At 43.9% G+C, this 22,084-nt stretch overlaps 1 protein-coding gene across 2 annotated transcripts in view; it reads right to left on the reverse strand.

Moving 5' to 3' along the window:
- LOC130024028 (E3 SUMO-protein ligase RanBP2-like) overlaps window positions 1-21,754 on the reverse strand; it is a 78,387-nt gene extending 56,633 nt beyond the window's left edge. For both annotated transcript variants that reach the window (XM_056114643.1, XM_056114642.1), the window contains exons 1-2: window positions 21,629-21,754; window positions 51-118 (exon numbers count right to left, since the gene is read on the reverse strand). In XM_056114643.1, coding sequence (XP_055970618.1) covers window positions 51-118; window positions 21,629-21,700 — 140 coding nt within the window. In that variant the 5' untranslated portion in view covers window positions 21,701-21,754. The remainder of the gene's footprint in view (window positions 1-50; window positions 119-21,628) is intronic.
- Window positions 21,755-22,084: the final 330 nt, after the last annotated feature.

Here is a 22,084-nt window from a genome sequence, read left to right on the forward strand (position 1 = left end):
AAAGGGAGGGGGAAAGAAGTCTAAAATCACATTTACAGTTTGGTACTTACTTTTTAGCAAGATCATATTCTTTAGCTTCATAGTACAATTTTGCAAAATAGAATCCTTTCATTGACTTCTGAGGGGAAAAAAAGAATTTTACTTTATTATCATTTTTCCTGTTAAAGGAAATTGAGATTTCCTTTTTTATTTCCATAAGCACCAAAGTTCAGAATGTTAGAAAATATGGGGGCTGGAGTGATAGCACAGCGGGTAGGGCGTTTGCCTTGCATGCGGTTGACCCGAGTTCGATTCCCAGCATCCCATATTGTTGTCCCCTGAGCACCACCAGGGGTAATTCCTGAGTTCAGAGCCAGGAGTAACCCCTGTGCAGTGCCAGGTGAGACCCAAAAAGCCAAAAAAAATAAAAAACAGAATGTTCGAAAATATGAATATCACATACAAGTATAAGAGTACAGACATCAAACATCTTGTTTTATAAAACTATATTAGACACAAAATCAAGAAAAAGGCTGGTATTTCTAACTTTTTTTTCCTGAGACAGCCAAACAGAAAACTATTTTTATGGATGAGCTACTGTTAATCGTTACTGTGTAAGTACTCAACATTCAGCAATCAGAACATTTTTTCATGATAAGAACAATAGTGGGCTGGAGCTATAGCACAGCGGGTAGGATGTCTGCCTTGCACTTGGCCAACCTGGCCAAGCCAGGTTCAATTCCTCCCTCCCTCTCAGAGAGCCTGGCAAGCTACCGAGAATATCTCTCCCGCACAGCAAAGCCTGGCAAACTACCCGTGACGTATTCAATATGCCAAACACAGTAACAACAAGTCTCATGATGGAGACGTTACTGGGCCCACTCAAGAAAATAGATGACAAATGGGAGGACATTGCTACAGTGCTAAGAACAATAATATCAAAACCCAGTATTTAGCATATTTTTCCCTTTTTTCAGAAGTGTTATTATTTGGTGCCAAAAGTGTACTGAGGTGGGGAAAGTGGGAACCTTCTGAATTCCTGGTTATTGATAGAGTTGTAGAATTATGAATTGACTGGAAATCAATCTTATACTACCTCCTAGGGAATCGAAGATTTTTTTTAATTAAAAAAAAAAAAACTTTAAAAAATATATTCAAAGTTAGTATCTTATCCTTAGTGGGGTTTCTTTGAAGACCATTTAGTATTACTTGCAAAACTGATTTGTGGCCATCAATTTCTGTAAATTTTAATTTATCTGAAAAGCTTTTTAGCAATCCTTAAAAAACAAGTCATACCCTAGTACTGGCTGGATTTTTTTTTTTTTTGGCTTTTTGGGTCATACCTGGCGATGCACAGGGGTTATTCCTGGCTCTGCACTCAGGAATTACCCCTGGCGGTGCTCAGGGGACCATATGGGATGCTGGGAATCAAACCTGGGTTGGCCGCGTGCAAGGCAAACGCCCTACCCGCTGTGCTATTGCTCCAGCCCCGGATTATTTTTTTTAATTCCTCACATTGGCAATCTCGGACTATTCCCTTCTGTCCTATAAGTGCTTCATTTGATACATCTACTGTGATTTTTTTTTTTTGTTTTTTGGGTCACACCCACCGATGCACAGTCATTACTCCTGGCTTTGAACTCAAGAATTACTCCTGGAGGTGCTCAGGGGACCATGCTGGGAATCAAAGCCATTCGGCAAAGCAAAAGACCTACTTGCTGTGCTATCACTCCAGCCCCTCTACTTTGATTGTTATGGCAATCCCTTATATGTCTTTATCCCCTTTTAAGGCTCTTCAAGAGTTTGTCATTTTAATTACAAGTGGCTTAATGTTAACCTATTTAATTTTTGGGAAAACTCTAGGTTGCCTGATCTAAGTATACATCTCCTTCACATTGGGAAAGTTCTAGCAAACTTGAGAGATAGTACAGCAGGTAAGACGCTTGCCTTGCACGCAGCTGACCCAGGTTTGATCCCCAGCATCCCATATGATCTCCTGAGCACTGCCAGGAGTAATTCCTGAGTGCAAAGCCAGGAGCAACTCCTTCACATTGTGGGTGTGACCCAATAATTTAAAAAGAAAAGAATAGGGAAGTTCTCAGCTATTCTATTTTCAACCAGTAATTCTTCTTTTATTCCTTTCTCTGGAACTATAAATGTATAAAGCTATATAAATGTAGTTTCTCTTAACACTCTCCCATAAACCTTAAATTTTATCTCTTTTAAAATTTTTTTTACTTATTTCTATTCTTTATTTCTGGGTGTTTTTCCTTCCTTATCCTCACGCTGACTAATCTGAGCATCTATTTCAGACATTCTACTTAAGGACCCCTATTGTGGTCTTTAGTTCTCGACAATATTCTTTGGCTCAATGACTTCTGAGTTTTTCTCATATTTTCTGATTGTGTTGAAGTTCTCTTCCACTGATTCTTCAATTCATTGTGTCCTTAGAAATGTGAAAACTTCCAGCACTGTAGCACCATCCTCCCGTTGTTCACTGATTTGCTCAAGAGGGCACCAGTAACATCTCACAACAAATTATGAGACTTGTTGTTACTGTTTTTTGGCATATCGAATACGTCATGGGTAGCTTGCCAGGCTTTGCCGTGAGGGCGAGATATTCTCGGTAGCTTACCGGGCTCTCCGAGAGGGGCAGAGGAAGTTTAAAGTACTCTGGTCTGCTTGGGGGTCCTTCCCAGACCTTTATCTTTGTCCACTGTGTAGGTTAATTCCTTTTTCCTTCCGCAGTGCACGAGAGGGACTATTGGTGACATACAAATCTGCACAGCTAATTACTAATTATAGAGACTAGGTTTCTGAGTCTAAGAGGATCTTCATGACTGTTGGGACTCAACCATCAGTGTAATAGCTACAAATGCTCTAGAGAAAGACTCCAGAATCTGGGCTGTAACCCAGAACTCCCAGGTGCTGATGTATAGTGGCTACCAGTAGAACTCTGTTGATCAGGGAGTGGCTAGGGGTTTAGAGATCTGATTGCCCATCAATAACTACAGCACCAAGCTGACGTGTAGCTATCAAGGTGTTTGAACTTGATAGCACCTGGTAGAAATTGTAATGCCAGGCTCAAGAAGTCCTGGGAAATATCTGGTGGCACAATGTTAAGTCTTGTGGCACCAAGTTTTGTTTATTTTAGATGTGCTCCGGGCTGGAGTGATAGCACAGTAGGTAGGGCATTTGCCTTGCACGCAGCCAACATGGCCAACCCGAGTTCGATTCCTCCGCCTGTCTCAGAGAGCCCGGCAAGCTACCGAAAGTATCTCGCCTGCACGGCAAAGCCTGCCAAGCTACCCGTGACGTATTCAATATGCCAAATGCAGTAACAAGTGTCACAATGCAGACGTTACTGGGCCCGCTCGAGCAAATCGATGAACAACGGGAGGACAGTGACAGTGCTCCAATGCATCCTCCAAACTTTAAAAAGATCCTCTATACATGTTATCTGCTACTGAAGATGCAAATATTAAAAGTCTTGGAAGCCAGAAGATCACATTATGCATGCTGCTACATTCACTACACCTTCACAAGCACTCAGGGAAGTTCCCCAGACTGCTGCATGCTGCTGAGGATTGCAACAATAAACTGGAACTGCAGTATATGAAGACAGAAGCAAACTCAACAGGCTGGGGCACATGCAATATGCATGTTTGACCACCAGCATCATAAGTGGGGTTCTAATGGCCAGAACAATAGTACAGTGAGGAGGGTGTCTACCTTGCATGCAATTGACCCAGGTTCAATCACCTGCAGCCCATATGGTACCCAGAGCACCACCAACAGCAATTCTGAATGCAGAGCTAGGAGCAACCCCTGAGCATTGTCGGGTGTGATCCCTCCAAAAAAATAAATAAAAGCAAAACAAGAAGCCCCTGAGCTACTACGAGTGACCCCTAAATACCAGACTGGGAACAACCCCTGAACATTGCCAGGTATGTGCCCTAAAAAAAAAAAAAAAAAACTTGTATTTTTAAAAGTATATTGAAGTTATGATCTCATCGGCCACCCTCCAGAACTCACAGCTGCTTCTCCCGGAAGAAAGCACAAAATGGGACTCCCATAACCATGCCACCGAACTCCATGCCAGGCTATTTTCACTTGGGGTGCCCCAGAGTGGGGCGGGTGACAGCCCTCTCCACCCCAAGGAACCCAGCCCTGGCAGCCGACCTCCACTACCCACCTGCCACCATGCTCCAGGTCGCTTTCCAGATGCTTGGGCCAAGCCTCACGCATGAGTGAAGCCACATGAAACCCAGGTAATGCGGAACTTTGTGACCCTGGACTCTGGGCCCAATGGGACCCGGGAGCAGAGATCCCCTGCCCTACTTCCCCTGTCTCCAAAGTCCCAGGGGTCACACCCAGATGGTCACTCCCTGCTGGAGCCAGATGATCTCATCGGCCACCCTAGACACTTTCTACCTTTTTCCATTAATTATCACATCATATTTGGTGGGGTTCAGACAGTAGGCAACAAATTTCGAGAGAAATATATAATATATATACATATATATATATATATATATATGCCTCTCAGAGAGTGGCAGGCTACTGAGAGTGTCCCGCCTGCGCGAACAGAGCCTGGCAAGCTCCCCGTGGCATGTTCGATGTGCCAAAAGCAGTAACTATAACAGGTCTCCTGACCCTGACCCTGAAAGAGCCTCTAGTTATTGGGAACGATGCGTAAGAAGACGCTGTTAAATTATCAGGGCTGGGACAAATAGAGACGTTACTGGCACCTGCTCAAGTACACTGAGGACCGGGATTACAGTGATATAGTGGTCACCCTCAGACAGAGTCTCCTGCCCCAGCGCCTGGCTGCCCTCACCAGAGCCCCTTAGATGGGGGCAGGTTGAGTTTCCCTCCCGCCCCAAGCAGAGTCCCCACAGCTGAAGACCTCCAGAACCCAGGCACAGCCAGGCTTAAGACCACTCTCCACACACTGGGATGAGCCTCACACATGAAGGAACCATCAGAGGAACCCAGGTATGCAGAACCTGGGGCTCAGATCTCCAAGCCTACTCAGATAGGGACTGGGCCTCCTCCAGCCAGATCCCCCATCCCATCTTCCAGTAACTAGACAGTTATACCCACCAACTGCCCCACAGCACAGTGTAACATCCCATCAACGGCCAAGATCCAGAGACTATAAAACCAAGCTCCCAGAAGCTTATCTAGTTTAAGCTTACTGTCCAGTTCTCACTTTCAGAGAACCCGGCAGGCTGCTGTGAGTATCCTGCCCACACAGTAGAGCCTGGAAAGCTCCCCATGGCGTATTCGATATGCCAAAACCCAATAACAATGGTGGGTCTTATTCCCCTAACCCTGAAAGAGTCTCCAGTGTGGCACTTGCTAAAATCTCAGGGCTAGAACGAATGAAGAAGTTGCTGGTGCCTGCTCGAGGAAATAAATGAACAACAGGATGACAGTGATACAGTGATACAGTGATTGAAGTTATTCAAGCTACATAGATTTCTTCTAGTTTAAGAGAATTAAGTTAGAAAAAGAGATTCAAGGGGTCAGAATGATAGATACTATGACAGGTAGGGCAGTGGCACAAAATTTGAAAAGGGCATGGGACGTTCTCCAGGACAAAACACATTTTGAAACACAAAATGAGAGTCAATAAAGTGATTAAGTTTAAAAGCACATCAATCAAATCACTATGCTGCATAGGTAGAAGTTAATAATAAAAAGGAAATTGGAAAAAAATGAACATCTAGAAAATAGACAATATTCTATTGGAAAACTAAGGGGCACACAAAAGGTATCAAGAAGGGTTACTCACTGAAAGACATGAGCTAACGGAAGTAAGAGGTCAAAGTAAGAGGTCAAACGAAGATTCATAACAATACCTGACTACATCAAGTAAACTAACAATAAGCTCAAATGAACCATACGAACTCTTATTATAAAACTAGACAAAGAACAAATAAAATTCAAGGTCAAATAAAGGAGGGCAAAAGAGGTGACTCAAAGAACTAGAGCTTAGTGGCCACAAAGGAGGTCCAGGTTCAATCCCCAATACCGTACACATGGTCCACTGTAAAAAAATATATTACGTGCGCACACAGAGGGATGGGAAGATGTGAGCTGTCGTTGGCGGGCTCTAGGGGCAGCTCTCTCTCAAGCCACTGTGTATAGACTGGATCAGGATGGCTCCTCCTTTGTGCTCTGCTTCTGTGTGTGCCGCTGTGATCTCTTCAGTCCTTCTCTCTATTTCCAACTGTCTCTGTAGTTTCTCCTCTGCTCTCTTCCAATCTCTCTCTGGAGCCCTTCACTCTGGATTCTGACTCTGCCCCTCGCTCTTACAGTCTTGGTTTATATAGCAATCACATCGGATGGTGACACAAAGGTGGGTTGAACATTAACAGATCAACAAAGAGGGGTAAGACCACTCCTCCAGGAGGATAAAGGATAAAATCTCATCTGAAGAGATTACTCTGGATTACTAGGATTACTAGGAAATCCACTTAAGGATGGGATCCCATCCAAGGTGTGTCAACTTTCTTCTTTTCTCAGCTAGTAATCCACTTAAATAGTTGTAGTAAATCTACTTCTAATATTTCTAGCAATGTCATTCTGTATGAGCAGAGAATGTGATATTTTAACTTAAAAGTTTGGTTCTTCCTGAGAACGTCTTACTATATATACCACAGTCCTCAGGCCAGGTTAGTCTTCCTAACCCCAGCAAGGGTCCTAATCTCGTCATTTACTTTTGGATCATGGCAGCATTTGTCTATGATCATGTTCTCAACTTACAGTTGAGTATTGTGGTACTTTGGCCTGGCCCATTTTGATGCCAGGGTAGCTCACAGCTTGCCCTGGGTCCATCCCTCGTCGGGACTCCGCTTTTGGGGTGCTAGGAGCTAAGAGCAACTGAGTCAAGAGATAAGATGCCCAGAAGTAAATATTATTGGAGTCAATCAACTCCCAAGTTATAAAGCATAATATTAACTGTCTTCCTGTGTCCTTACAGAAAGAACATTGCTTTAAAGTAAATTAAGTTCCCTGTGGCAAGGCTGAAAGGACAAACCCAACGTCATCCTACAATCCACCAAGCACTGCCAGGAGACATCCCCAAGCACAAAGCCAGATATTAAAATTAAATGGAGACAGAAATTTACCTCAACATCATAATGGCAATATACTAGAATCCCACAGCATCACCTCTCTTAACAATGAAAACCTGAACCTGTTCCTCCAAAATCAGTCACAAAACAAGAATGTCCACTCACACCACTACTATCCAATACAGTACTAAAGTCCTGGCCACACCAATTATGGGGGAAAAGATTCATGGAGGAAAACAACGCAGAACCCTCCATGATAACACCACTGACCAAGCAGTAGCAAAGATTAAAAATGGGACTATATTAAACTAAAGAAGCTTCTGAAACGAATCAATGATCCAGATACAAAGACAGCCAAAGGAATGGAAAAAATATTTACCCAATATTCATATGATAAGGGGTTAATATCAAATGTATATAAGGCACGGGTAGAACTTTATTAGAAAAAAACTCACCCCCATCAAAAAAACGAGGAAGAAGACATGAACAGAAACTGGAGGGAACAGTGGACACTGGTGGTGTTCGGAAATAACACTGAGTGAAGTGTTTAAAATATTGTATGACTGAAACCCAACCATGAACAAATTTGTAATGTATATCTCATGGTAATTTAAAAAATAATAGTAACAGTAAGATTCAGTGCCAAGGAGTACAAGCTTCAAAGAGCAGGAGTACAAGCTTTCATGCAAGAGCCCCTCAGTTCAAACCCCAGCACCAAAGCTTACCCAACAACTCCCAGGAATTGCTCCTAAAATAAGAGATTCAAACTGGTAAAGAAGAGTATCATTACTTGCAGATCACATAACTTCTATACAATGTATACATATATCTGCATATTTGTAGAAACTGTCAATGTCCTCCTGTTGTTCATCAATTTGCTCAAGCGGGCCCAGTAACGTCTCCATTGTGATAATTATTACTGTGTTTGGCATATAGAATATGTCACAGGTAGCTTGCCAGGCTTTGCCGTGCGGGCAAGATACTCTCGGTAGCTTGCCAGGCTCTCCGAGAGGGGTAGAGGAATAGAACTCAGGTCAGCCATCTTGGCCACTTGCAAGGCAAATGCCCTGCCCGCTGTGCTATCGCTCCAGCCCATTTGTAGAAAGGGAAAGATTATATAAAGACATCTTGAGTGCTCTGGGCTTATTGCTAGCTCTGTACTCAGAAGACTGTTTACAGCACTTGGGTTCAAACTCAGGCTAGCAGCAATCAAGGCCTTACCCAGACATAACACATTTTTTTAAATTGTAAGAAAATTCATATTTTTTTGAAAATTCATATTTTAAAAGTGGAAACAAAAACAATACATTTAAGCAAGATAAAAAATACAAAAAATTTGCATTTTTATGCACAAACTCTACAAGGGAAAAACTCTGCTTACAATTGTACCTTCTCCCCGAAATCAAGTACACGTATTCAACTTAACAAATATGGTGAAAAAACACATCAAAAACTTAAAACGAGGGGTCAGAACAGGCCCCTAGTGGGTAGAGCATTTGCCTTACCTACAGCCAACCCGAACCAATCACCAGCTTCGCATACAGTTCCCCACGCACTGCCAGGAGTTAATTCCTGAGTGCAGAGCCAGGAGTAACCCCAAGTAGCACTGGGTGTGACCCAAAAAGGGGGTGTGGGGAGAGATAGCACATTTGGCTAGCACACATAATGTGCATGAAGTAGACACAGGTTCAACCTCCAACAATGCCTGAAGCACCCCTATGCCAACAGTAAGTCCCAATGCTGGACCTGGCAGTTTCATCCCAGCTCCCAGTCAACCCTTGATCCTGGAAGTCACACCCTCAACCTACCCCCGGCACCATCTTGCCGCACTCAGCAGTGAAGAAACCTTGTCGGTGAGCACCACGACACCCGGAGTATTCTCCAGGCCCCATACGGAGCCAGTATCACCAGAAGGTCCCAGATGAGGCAGGTGCAATCTCCCCGCCTTCTCCAGATGTAATCCCAGCGACCATGAGCTTCCACAAGCATGGCTCCGGTATGTGAGCAACAGGATTATTCCTCTGAACCTCTCCTGATATGCAAAGTGAACAATGGAAAGTAAATGATCCAGAGTCTCTCCTGGAAGGCAGACTTGAATGGTGGTGGGAAAATTCAAGCAAAATATAATGCCCAACAGAAATGCATCTGAAATGTGCATTAAACTATGGTGCCATGCTGCCCCGGGAGGGGAAGGATGTCTGTCCCTTCGCCTTTCCCCCCTCGTGGCTCGCCTTTCCCCCCTAGCAGCGGCGGTATGGTGGCCTCCATCTTTCAGAGCCTATTGGTCAGCCAGGTTTATGAAACTACAGTGACAAGGCACGCGGGACCTCATGGGATAGGGGGTGGAATCAGTCGTGCTCCCTGCCCTGAAGAGGCCCCGAGCTGCCACCCATGAAAGCCTCCTCCAGCTCCTGAAGGGCCATGATCCCAGAGGCAAACAAACCAATCTCGGATACCACCAGCTTTTGGCAGAAATCCATCTGGACTGTGCATTAAACTACAGGTCTGTGCCACCCCAGGAGGAGAAGAGTGTTTGCCCCTCCACCTTTTCCTCGTGGCGGCAGTGGCATGGTGGCCATGCTCTTTCAGAGCCTAATGGACAGCCAGGTATGAGACTACAGTGACGAGGCACATGGGGCCACATGGGATGGGGTGGAACCGGCTCTGCTCCCCACCCTGACAAGGCCCCAAGTTACCGCCCACGAACACCTCCTCCAGCTCCTGAACGACCATGATCCCAGAGGCACACAAACCAATCTCAGAACCCAGCGGCTTTTAGCAGTAATCCCTCCAGACTTATTACTAAAAATATCAGAAATCCAAAATCACAAGGACATCATATGCTCTTCATAAACAGCAATAGGAAACAAATTATCTAATGATGTCTTTTTGGCAGGTCTGATTGTTGGGGGAAATTCCAAATAATAATGGTGGGTCTTTTGTCATAATATTGAATGTGATCAACGTAGAGAGAGAATAAAGTGGAAATCTGCCACATAGGCGGGGGAGTGGTGGGGGGTATACTGGGGTTCTTGGTGGTGGAAAATGTGCACTGGTGAAGGGATGAGTATTTGATCACTGTATGACCAACCAAGACTTAAACTGAAAGGCTTTGTGGCTATTCTCACGGAAATTCAATAAATAAGTAAAAAATAAATAAAAAACAAAATAAACACTGTATGACTGAAATCTTAAAAAAAAACCCTTCATGCAGGACTTTGTATTATCCCAATGCACTAAAAAGTAAGGAGTAACTCAGATTAACATTCTAAATGGTTCCTCTATGTTCAGCTTTCACGTCTCACCCTTATGTGATATTTCTCTGCACTTGGGTTTTAAATGAAGCATAGGAACTCTATGCTTCTGTTAGACATTTTTTTCATTAATAATGCATTTACACCAATTGGCTACACTATATACTATGCTAAGAGTAAAGGCAGAATCAAGTAAATGGAATTTGTGATGTGAAAAAAAAAAAAGGAAGCCCCAAGCAACATGTCGGGTCATGGCCCCAAAATCAAAAAATAAAATGTAATTTAACTTAACAGAGTAAGGGGCCAAAGTATGTTCAGCTTTTGCCTTGCATATGGCTGACCGATCACTGGCACTCCATACGGTCCCCGAGCTCCACCAGGAGTTATCCCTGAGTACAAAATCAGGAGTAAGCCCTGAGTAAAAGCTGGGTGTGGCAAAAAAAAAAGAAAGAAAGAAAAAGAAATAATAAAAGTTAAAGATTGTACCTCCCCATAATTGGCCCTATTAATTAGATTGTCAACCAGATTTGGGGGGACACAGACTTAAGGACTTTAAAAAAATAACCTGCAATGTTACTACTTTCATGTATTGTACTTGAGATTCCTATAAGTGCCTTTAAAAAAAAATACACACATTTTTGTTCAATGCAAAAAAAAAGTAAAAGATTGTAAAAAAAAATGAGTTCAGAAAAAAGACTTAAGTAAAGGAATAAAAGAGTGCTATGTAATAATAAAATTAACAATTTTAGTGACTGGACATTAGTACAGTGGGTAGGGCACTTGCCTTGTAAGCAATCATATGTGAATATGATTCCCCCAAGCTCTGAGAGGAGTAATTCCCGAGTACCAGGAATAAGACCTGAATACCGCCAGGTGTAAGTGTCAATTTCTCAGGGTTTGAAAGATAGCTCAAGGAGCTGAAGATATGGTAGGACATGATTCCCTGAGCATCCTGGATAAAGCCCAAAACCAAATCAAGCCAAAAAGCTGTCAAACTTTCAGGAAAACTCTTTAACGTGCAAACAGTACATACGAAACATGTTAAGGCAAACAACATACAAGAACACACAAACATGCAAGAAGGAAAAAACTGCAAAAAGAAACTAATAAATTCACATTTTAGTTTTAGGCTTCACTACCTCTTTATCCAAAATAGACCCAGCAGACAGAAAATCATAAATAATGGAACTGAATTAAGCATTATCACCGATCAACTGGATATAACTGATATCTACGACTGCTCCATTCAAGAGTCTCTTTCTCTTTTTTTTTTAAAGGGGTAGGGGGATTATCTCTCCAACCCTCCATTCAACAGCAGTATGCTTTTCTCTCAAATGGAAAATTCACCTAGACCAACTACATTTTTTGGCCCAAAAAATTGCAATCAGGAACCAAAGGATGGCTCGACAGCTTCAAGTGTCTGCCTTAGGAGTGAGACATGAGTTCAATCGCCAGTGCAACCTTTGGGTGCAAAGCATGATTTTTTTTAAATTTTTTTTTTTAATAGTGAGACATCATGAGGTACAGTTGCAGACTTACACATTTTTGTGCTTGGGTTTCAATTATATAATGATCAAACACCCATCCCTCCACCAGTGCGCATTTCCCACCACCACAGATCCCAGTATCCCTCCCACCCCCCAGCCCCCATCCCACCCTGCCTCTGTGGCAGGGCATTTCCCTCTCTCTCCTTTTGAGTGTTGTGGTTTGCAAAAGAGGCATTGAGAGGCAATCATGCTTGGTCAATAGTCTTTCAGCATGCTTCTCCCATCCTGGGCGGACCCTCCCAACACCCTTTATTTGGTGTTCCCTTCTCTTTCTGAGCTCCCTTTTCCCCTAACATGTGTGGTTGTCCTCCGGGTCACTGAGTAAAATTCCTGGTACTAATCTCTGCCATTCTTGGGTGTTAGTTTCCTATTTTGTTACTTGATGTTCCCCAGATGAATGCAATCTTTCTATGTCTATCCCTTTCTTTCTGAGTCATTTTGCTTAACATGATACTTTCCATGCAGTACCACTTATATGTAAATTCATGACTTCGTCTTTTCTAACAGCTACATAGTACTCCACTGTGTAAATGTACCAAAGTTTCTTTAACCAGTCATCTGTTCTTGGGCACTCAGGTTTCTTCCAGATTCTGGCTATTATAAAGAGTGCTGCAATAAACAGACAATTGCAGATGTCACTTCAGCTATATTTTTTCCTCTCTGGGATATATTCCCAGGAGTGGTATTGCTGGGTCAAATGGGAACTCAATTTCTAGTGCAAAGCATGATTTTAACAGCTGTTATCTCAAAACCCTAGAGCTGTAAGAATGAGTGATCTTAGATGTTCCATCATTTCAAGCAAGCACCAGAACTAAACTGTATAACCCCCTCTGCCCCCACGCATGAGAAATGCAACTAAAACTGTACAATCACTGAGACCAGCAGTGTGACACACAGTGGAAAGTATATGATCATTACCCCCAGAAATACCATAAACAGGTGTGTGCAATCCCCAGTCATTGCACCTATAGCAACAAAAATGCATGAGGTGGAATCATTTTTCAAAAATATCAGGACCCAAGACACAGTACAGAAGGTAAGGCATTTTGCTAGCAATTTTGCTAGTATTCATCCACATTGGCTGTGACCCTGATTCATTTCCCCACCATCACATAATGGTCATCTGAGCCCTACCAGCACTTAGTCCTAAGCAAATAGCCAGAAAGGGGCACTGAGCTCTCACTATAAGCAGATGATGACATGATATTCAGAAAATCTTACAAAAAAAGATCCTAGAAACAATAGACTTGTATAGTAAAGTGGGAAAAAAATCGATACTGAAAAGTCCACTGCTTACCTATAAACAAGTAATGAGAAAAAAAGACTGTTTTTAAAAATTCCATTCACATTTGTGCCTAAGAAAATCAAGTACCCCAGAATCATCTTAACTGAAGAGGTGAAGGACCAATATAAAGAGAATTACAGTACACTACTTCAAGAAATAGTAAGAGGACTTGAGGAAATGGAGACACATCCCCTATTCATGGACTGGATTAACATCATCAAAATAGCAATAGTCCCCAAATCATTATACAGATTCAATGCAGTCCCTATTAAGGATACCCATGACCTTTTTCAAAGGAATAGATCAAACATTTCTGAATTCATATGAAACAATAAACCCCCAATAGCTAAAACAATCCTTAGGAAAAAGATGGGACGCATCACTTTCCTCAACTTCAAATTGTTCTACAAAGTCAGTAATTAAAACAGTATTATACTTGAAATTTGCTTATAAATAGATGGGCATAGGGAGTATCATGCTGAGTGAAATGAATCAGGAAAGGGACAGATATAGAATGGCTGCATTCACTTTAAAATTTTTTTTTAAATAAAAATTTAAAATTTTGTTCCATACTATTTAAAAAATAGTAAAAAATAGTATGGGACAAAAATCCATGGTCATGGAAAATGGGGACTAGGAAGGCTGGTTAATGGTCGGAAGCTTGCCACAAGGATAGAGAAGAGGCCAGTATGATAATAATAGTTGGAAATGATCACTTTGGACAGGAACTGAGTGTTGAAAGTAGGTAAAGAGATATACCTGATAACCTTTCAGTCCATAATGCCCAAAAGCAGAGAGAGAGAGAGCGAGAGAGCGAGAGAGCAAGGTGCCTGTCATAGAAGGAGACAAGAGAGGGAAACTGGAGACACTGGTGGTAGGAAATGTACACTGTTACATAAAGAGATGGGTGTTGGAATGACTGAACCCAAAATGACCGAAACCAAACCATAAACAACCTTGTAACTATCTCACTGAGATTAATTAAAAAACATCACTGACCAAGCAAATGAAAGCAAAGATAAACAAATGGGACTACATTAAACTAAGACGCTTCTGCACCCCAAAAGAATCAGTGAAGGGCTGGAGAGAGAGCACAACAGGTAAGGCGTTTGCCTTGCACAATTCCTCCATCCCTCGGAGAGCCCGGCAAACTACCAAGAGTATCCCACCCTCACGGCAGAGCCTGGCAAGCTCCCTGTGGCATAAACAATATGCCAAAAACATTAACAACATGTCTCACAATGGAGACATTACTGGTGCCTGCTCGAGCAAATCCATGAACAAGGGGAGGGCAGTTGTTAGTGTGTGCTGCTGAGGGAGGGCAGTTAGGATAGAGAAAGCACCTCTATGAAAAGACAGTTGGAAATGAATACTCTGGGCAAAAACTGAGTGTTAAAAGGAGGTAAAGGGTAACCTTTCAGTTACCTGTATTGTAAATGCCAAAAAGGAAAGATAAGAGCGTGGAGCATGAGAGAAGAAAAGTGTCTGGCATAAAGGCAGGCTGGGAGGTGGCACAAATGAAACCGGGGGCATTGGTGGTGGGAAATGTGCACTGGTGAAGGAACTGGTGCTAGAACAAACCCAATCATGAAAGCTTTGTACTGTGTATCTCGGTGATTCAATTTTTTTGTGTGATTCAATTTAAAAAAAAAATTCATCAGTAACAGCCAGCAAATAACTAGAAATTCAAAACTATTTAACTCCCCAATACATGGCTCAGAGTGTCTAGAGAAATGTTTGTCTCAGAGACCACACCCAAAGGTGCTCTGGGCTGGGGCTTCTTCCTGGCTCTACACTCAAGGGTAATCCCAAGAGAGCTCAGGGGATCATATGCAGTACCAGGGATTCAACAAAGGGGTGAAGCATTATTAAAGAAAAGCATATTAACTATCTCTGTACCTATCTCTCTGGCACTAAAATTTTATTATGGGGCCACATCTGACGGTTCTCAGGGCTTATTCCTGACTTCTCTCAGAAACACTTCTTGGAGGATCACACCCAGGTTGGCCATGTGTAAGACAAGTGTCTGACCCACTGTATTATCTCCCCCACTCCACCCTAAAGTATTTTCAAATACAATTAAGTAACATCAAAAGATATGGACTCAACAGAAGCATATATTAGAAAATGTCTAAAATCTAGAATTTAGCTCTGGGTTAGAGCTGCAAGGCACATACACAAGGGCTAGAGTTTAATCCTTAATATGCCCTGCCTCCAGCACTGCCAGATATAGATCTAGAGCCACCCCAACTACTGCCACCCGTCCTCAAGAACTGCTAGAGTAGCCATGGGATGTCCCAATACTTCTAGGCCCCAGTGGTGCTTTGTCACCTGGCACTAGCATTGAATCACAACTAGTGGGCCATGTACCGCTGGCAGAAGCCCCAGAGGACCCTCCAGAGGACTCCATGTCTCTGCTTGCCCTACCCCATCCCTAAATATTTAAGATCTACTAAACTTCTAACCCAAGAAACTACAAAAAAAGCAATTTAAACCTAAAATAAGCAAAGGCCAATAAAAAAGAATCACAAAATTCAAAGCAATTGAGAGCAGAAGAAAAAAAAAGCTAATTCATTGAAAAGATTTGGGACATAACTCAATTCACTTGAAAGATCAGGAAGATAGCTCAGAGTTGGATCTTTTGCAGGATCCCTGCAACCCATCTTCTAAACATCACACCAGGAGTAGCCCCAAACACTACCAGGTGTGGTCCAAAAGCTAGAAATAATACTAATACAATCAATAAAATATTAAGGCAGGGTAACAAAAAAAAAAGGATATGTGTAAAGGATGGGGAATCACTATAAACCCATAATTAAAAGGGATTACTACTGTACAAATTCAGTTGGAGAGGGGGTAGAGAGGGGCTGAGGGTTCCCTTTCATGTGGCCACCCCCCAGAGTTTGATCCCTTGGGCACATCTAGAGATTGATCCTTGGGCACAGAGTCTCAGGAGTAAGCCCTGACCATCTTGAAACGTAGCCAAGCACCACCTCCCCCCACTAAACAAGAAAACAAACAAAAAAGGCAACTACAAAGTCGGGGCGAATGAGATAGTTCAAAGGAATAAGTGCATGCTCTGTACTCAGGAGATCATATAGGGGACCATCCCATATACTATGAGCACCAGGTCCCACCAGGAATAATACTGAATAACCACTGACCAATGCTGGTGTGGTGTACCACCAAAACAAAACTAAGGGGGGGGGGAGGGGGGGCGAGAAGAAGACTGAAAACAAGCTCTGCCATCTGAAGACCTGGCTAAATCCAGGGAACCACATGATCCCCTGAATATCACTTGATCAAGCCAGACTTGATCACGAAGCTTCAAAAATCACACAGTTGCAGTATCAAGAATTCCAAAGTCAGACACTTCAGTTGAAGATGCATAATATACACACTTGCAATACTGCAGGAATCCAAGACGCAGACCCCTGCTCTCTGTCACAGCGAACCTTGTAATCAGTAACGGTAAGGGATTGCTCCCAGTATTGCAGCTCAGTAGTAAAGTATGTGCCTTACATGTGAGACCTTACATTTGATCCATCAGCACCTCAAAATAATCAAATTAAAACAAAAAAGGCAAGGAATTTAAAGCTTTCTCACTAAAATCAAAAACAAGACAAAGATGATCCCTCTCACCTGCTCTTTTATATCAACTACTAGAAGTGCTAGCTAATAATACAGTAAGATAAAAATAAGAAATAAAGAGTCAGGCATCACCAAGCACAAGCTCTACATACAGGAGGCTTTGGGTTGATCCTTAGCACCACAAAGACCCCCTAAGTACCAGTGGGAGGAACTTATGAGCAGAGTCCAGAGTAGCCCCCAAGTGCAGTTAGATGAGGCCCAAATTGCCCCCCAAAAGAATACATGAAAGAGGTATAACTGGAAAGAAATAAAACTACAGATGACATGATTGTCTATAAAGAAAATCAAAAGAATAAAAATATTACTGGAAATAAGCAATTAGAACAAGTGTGCAGGATACAAATTAACTAAAAAATAAGTTGACAGCAAAGATCAAGTGACATGTGAAACAAAAACAATACCACATACTTACAACCCCCCCCCCCAACTTTGGTTATAATTCTAACAAAACAAGGGCAAGTTCTTTATGAAGCGAACTACAAAACTCTAATGTGCAAAATCAAAGAACTAAATATATTAAGTAATTTTACAAGTTCGTGAGTCAAGATGTCAGTTTTTCTCAACAACTTCTATTGATTCAATGCCATCCCAATCATAATTCCAGCAAATAATTTAAGATTACTATACAAGTAATTTTAAACTTTACACAGAGAGCAAAGGCCTGTAATAGTACAACATTGTAAGAAAAGGATCAAGTTGGAGGACACAAAATATCATCTTCAACTATTCTAGAAAGCCATAATAATCAAGAAAATGTACTTACTATTGATGAAAATGTAAGTAACAAAGTGAAAAACTAGGAGCCCAGAAATAACCCAATATAAATATCACCGATACTTTTGACAAAGGAGCATAAACAATATGCTGGAGAAAAGACAGTCTTTCAACTACATCTGGATCAAAAATCAATCTATATGCAGATCTTACACAAAATTAGTTTTCTTCACAAAATTTTAACTTCTTCAGAAAATTTAACCCAAAACGTATCACACATATAATGCAAAACAGGGGGTCAGAGATTGTACAGTGGTATAGTGTTTGCTTGAATGTAGCTAATCTGGTTTTGATCCCAATCCCCTGAGCACTGCCAAGAAGTGATTACTGAGCGCAGAGAAAGGAGTATCCCCTAAGCACTGCCAAGTGTAGTCAAAAAAACAAAAATAAATAAATAAATAATAAAAATAAAATGCAAAACCTAAAATCTCTAGAAATTAACAGAGAAGAAAAGTACAATGACTTTAGTTTTAGCTATGACTTTTGATAATGCCAGGGATCAAAGCCAGGTTGGGTCACATGCCACATATGTGTTAAGCACTGAGCAATATCCCTGGCCATGAATTTTTTTTTTTAACTTTTTGGGTCACACCTGGCAATGCACAGGGGCTACTCCTGGCTCTGCGTTCAGGAATTACCCCTGGCGGTGCTCAGGGGACCATATGGGATACTGGGAATTGAACCCGGGTCGGCAGCATGCAAGGCAAACACCCTACCCACTGTGCTATTGCTCCAACCCCATGGCCATGAATTTTAAAATCCAACACCAAAGGCAGAACTCATGAAAGAGTTAAAAGACTACAGACCACAAGAGAACAAAAAGAAAAACTACACATTAGGAGAAATATTTGTAAAAGAGTACACTTGGAAAAGGACTGTTACCCAAAAAGTGCTAGTAACTTTTAAAAGTCTACAAGAAGAACCAGATAGATAGTAGAGGGGTTAGGCAGTATACCTGGCATTCCAATGACCCAAGTTCAAATCCTAGAACCAAAAATGGTCCCCAGGGTACAGCCAGGGGCCAGTCCTGAGCATAAAGCCAAAAAGGCCCTGAGGAAGACCGATATGGCCCAAAAAACAAAACTGCGAGGAACAGCACAGGAAATATCTCAGTGGCTAGAAAATGCCTGCTCAGACCAGAGACATAGTACCATGGCTAAAGCATTTGCCTTGGGTCCTACCACATACATCCCCAAGGGCCAAACCTGACTGAGCACAGAGTCATGAATAGCCCCTGTGCACAAAGTGTGGCTCAAAACCCAAAAAAGTATTTTTTCAAATCTTTTTAAATAAAAATGCCTACTTTGCAAACACAAGGCGATGAGTTCAGTCACTGATGCTACCTGTCTACAATGCAAAAAGCACAGTCCTCATAGCTCTATCATCTAGAAGCCTGAGGGCTCTGGTGCCATCAGGCATGTGCAAGCAATATAATGTATGTGAACCCCACAAGTACCAATACCAAGGCAAACAAAGGAGAGAGCAGCAGGGGACAAACAGCCCCATTAAAAATGAGCCCACGGAGTAGAGCGCTAGTATAGTGGGTAAAGAGCCTGCTGTGCAGGAGGCCAACCCGGGTTCGATCCCTGGCATCCCATATGGTCTCCTAAGCAGGCCAGGACTAATGGAAATGCAGAGCCAGGAAACTGAGTCCAAGACTTAAACAGATACATTGTCAAATAAGAAAGACAAAAAAGGTAAACATGTAAGACTGGAATAAATCAATACAAAGAAATATCATCTCCCACCCCTCCAACGCCCGAGACACACACACACACACACACACACCACACATATACACACACACCTGGTTGTGCTCAGGATCTCTTCTGACAGTGCTGAGGAACCATAGATAGTGCGGGAATCAAACATAAGTTAAACTTCAAAAACCTCTGTAGAACTTTTTCTAAATTTTAGAAACAAATGCCAGCAAGAAAGTGATACTACACAATTTATTCACTGCTAGTGGGAGTGTAAAATAGAACAGCAACTTTTAAAGATAGTTTGGCAGTTTTTCATAAACTAACATAAATGTACTTTGTGTTGAAACCAGAGACAAAACAGTGGGCAAGGCCCTTGCCTTGCACGCAGGAGACCCAGGTTCAATCCCTGAGCACTGCCATATGGTCCTCCAAGCACCACCAGGAGTTTTATCCCTGAAGTCAGAGATAGGGAAAAGCCCTACGGACAAAATCATGAGTTAGCCCTGTGCACTGCCAAGAGTAGTCCATAAAAAATAAATATATAATTTATACTATATGCTTCATCAATAGCAATCCCTGGCATTTAATTATTTTGGAATGGAGAGTGGAAATGGGCGATACCAGGTTACGCTCAGGGCTGACTGTGCTCAAGCACTACATGGGATGCAGGCAAGCACTTTATGCACAGCACTCTTGCTGGCCCCAGTTTATTCAGAGAAGCTAGAAACTTAATCCATAATAAAACCCATATACACATGTTTACCGCAAAACTTCACAGCAACCAAAGTATTCTCTATTGTAGTACATCTAGAGGAAATAGTATTCAGCACTAAAAAAAAAAAATCAAGCATAAAGAGATGTAGAAATAACTTACAAGCACATAACTATAGCAAACTTAAAGTAACAACTAGACAGAAATCTAGGAAAACTAAATAGAAGTCTTCTGGAAAAAGAAAGGCGCTGGGATTTTGTTTCCGCACATCCATCCGGTGCTCAGGGCTTATTTCTGGTCTGAGCTCAATGATAACTCCTGGGGGGTTCCGGTTACCGAATGGGGTGCTGGGGGTAGATTTCCAGGTCAGACACAAGCAAAGCAAATACACCACAGCGTGTACTATGTTCTGGCCCCATGAAACACACTAGGATTTTCTCAAGGTACAGGTATGAAGTAGAAAAGACCCTTAAGGAAAGCAGCAAGAGACCTGGGAATTGCCATCACACCTCAGAACGTAGACATCCTAGAAAGTAGTCCAATTCCCAAGCCCTACCCGGAGCAATCGGAGAGTAGAGCCAGGAGTCATCCCTGAGCACTACTGTCCTCCTTCCCAAAAAAAGGCTGGGGGGAGGGATCAGATCACACAAGGTCAGTCTCCACCAAATAAACTTCTAATCTCTTTCAACTTCACAACGGCCGTCTCTGCCCACCACGTACGTCCTTTCGCTTAGACGTACATTCATAAAACATCTTCATAAATTCCAAAGATACTGATCAGTATCTTTCAAGGCCTAAATCAAGCTTCTTGTTTGATGGAAAACAACAGGTTAAAATAACCCAGAGACTATAAGAAGGGTGTTTTTCCTCAAAGGTAATAACAGGTATGAAGTAGAAAAATACACACTGAATAAAATAACGACCTACGGAAAGCACAATACACGTCTGGGAGGTACAAAAGCTATCGCCCGCACATTTCTGAACCTGAACCTGGAAAGCCGCAGAACCGCGCGGCCCGAGCCCAGGCGCTGTCCCGGCCCGAGAACCGGCCGCCAAGAGGGCCGGTGACTCGCCCGGACCAGCGGTCCCTCACCTTCCGAGCCTCTGCTAAGAAACACGACGTCCTTTCCGTGAGGAGAAAGCTGTCAGGCACCAAAACCCTCGCTGCCGACTTCTCAGACGCGGCCCCCTCCTCGCCGTGACAGGCCCGCAGCATGTCCGCAGGGACCTGCCCAAACCCCTGGGCCTGTCAGGAGCCACCCAGCCGGTGCTCGGGGAGAGGACGCGGAGCGTGCAGCCGCCCGCCCCCGGCTCTCCCACGGGTCTCCCCACAGGCCTCCCCGGGCTAGGCCCCTGCCGCCCGTCCCCGGCTCGGCACGACGCCCCACAGCTCTCCCCGGCCTCGGCGCGGGCCCGAGACAGGCCAGGAGGCCGTCGCTCCAGCGTGGATCGGCCACTGTGCGCAGCGCCGGGCGCCGGAGACCTGCGGCAGGGAGACCTGCGGCGGCGGCGGGGCCCGGCCCGCGCAGACCCCGAGAGCCCCGCGCCGCCCGGCCTCGCGCCGGCGCCGGCGCCCGCCGCAGGCCCAAGGGCGCCTCAGCCCCGACGCCGGCGACGCCGCCCTGCCCGCGCACTCACCTCGCGGGGCGACGGGGCCGAGCCCTGCACCGAGGCGATGTAGCGCTCCACGTCGGCCTTGCTGCGCCGCATCGCGCCGCCGGCCGGGCGCCCGGGCCACGGGAGGCCAAGAGGGAGGCACGCAGCGCTCAGCGTCCCCGGGAGCACGGCGCCCACAGCCCGTGACGCAGCACCGTCGCCGCGCCGCGCGGCGTGCGTATGACCTCATCAATGTGCGCCACTCCGCCGCCCGGGCGCGCACGCGCACGCGCATTCTCGCCTGCGCGGAGCCCAGGCTACTCCCGCCGCGCACGCGCACTCTAGCCTAGCCGCGGCAGCCCCCGCCGCGCAGGCGCACTCTCGCCTAGCCCGGGTCGCCCTGCAGTGCACACCTGTTTGGGACGCTGGCCGTCCGGCGCTGAACTTGCTCGCAGCCGTGCGGAGTGCGAGCGCTAGTGACCAGATCAGCGCCGGGAT

The sequence above is a fragment of the Sorex fumeus genome, unplaced genomic scaffold, assembly GCF_029834395.1.
Source record: "Sorex fumeus unplaced genomic scaffold, SorFum_2.1 ptg000026l, whole genome shotgun sequence".
Lineage (NCBI taxonomy): Eukaryota > Metazoa > Chordata > Mammalia > Eulipotyphla > Soricidae > Sorex > Sorex fumeus.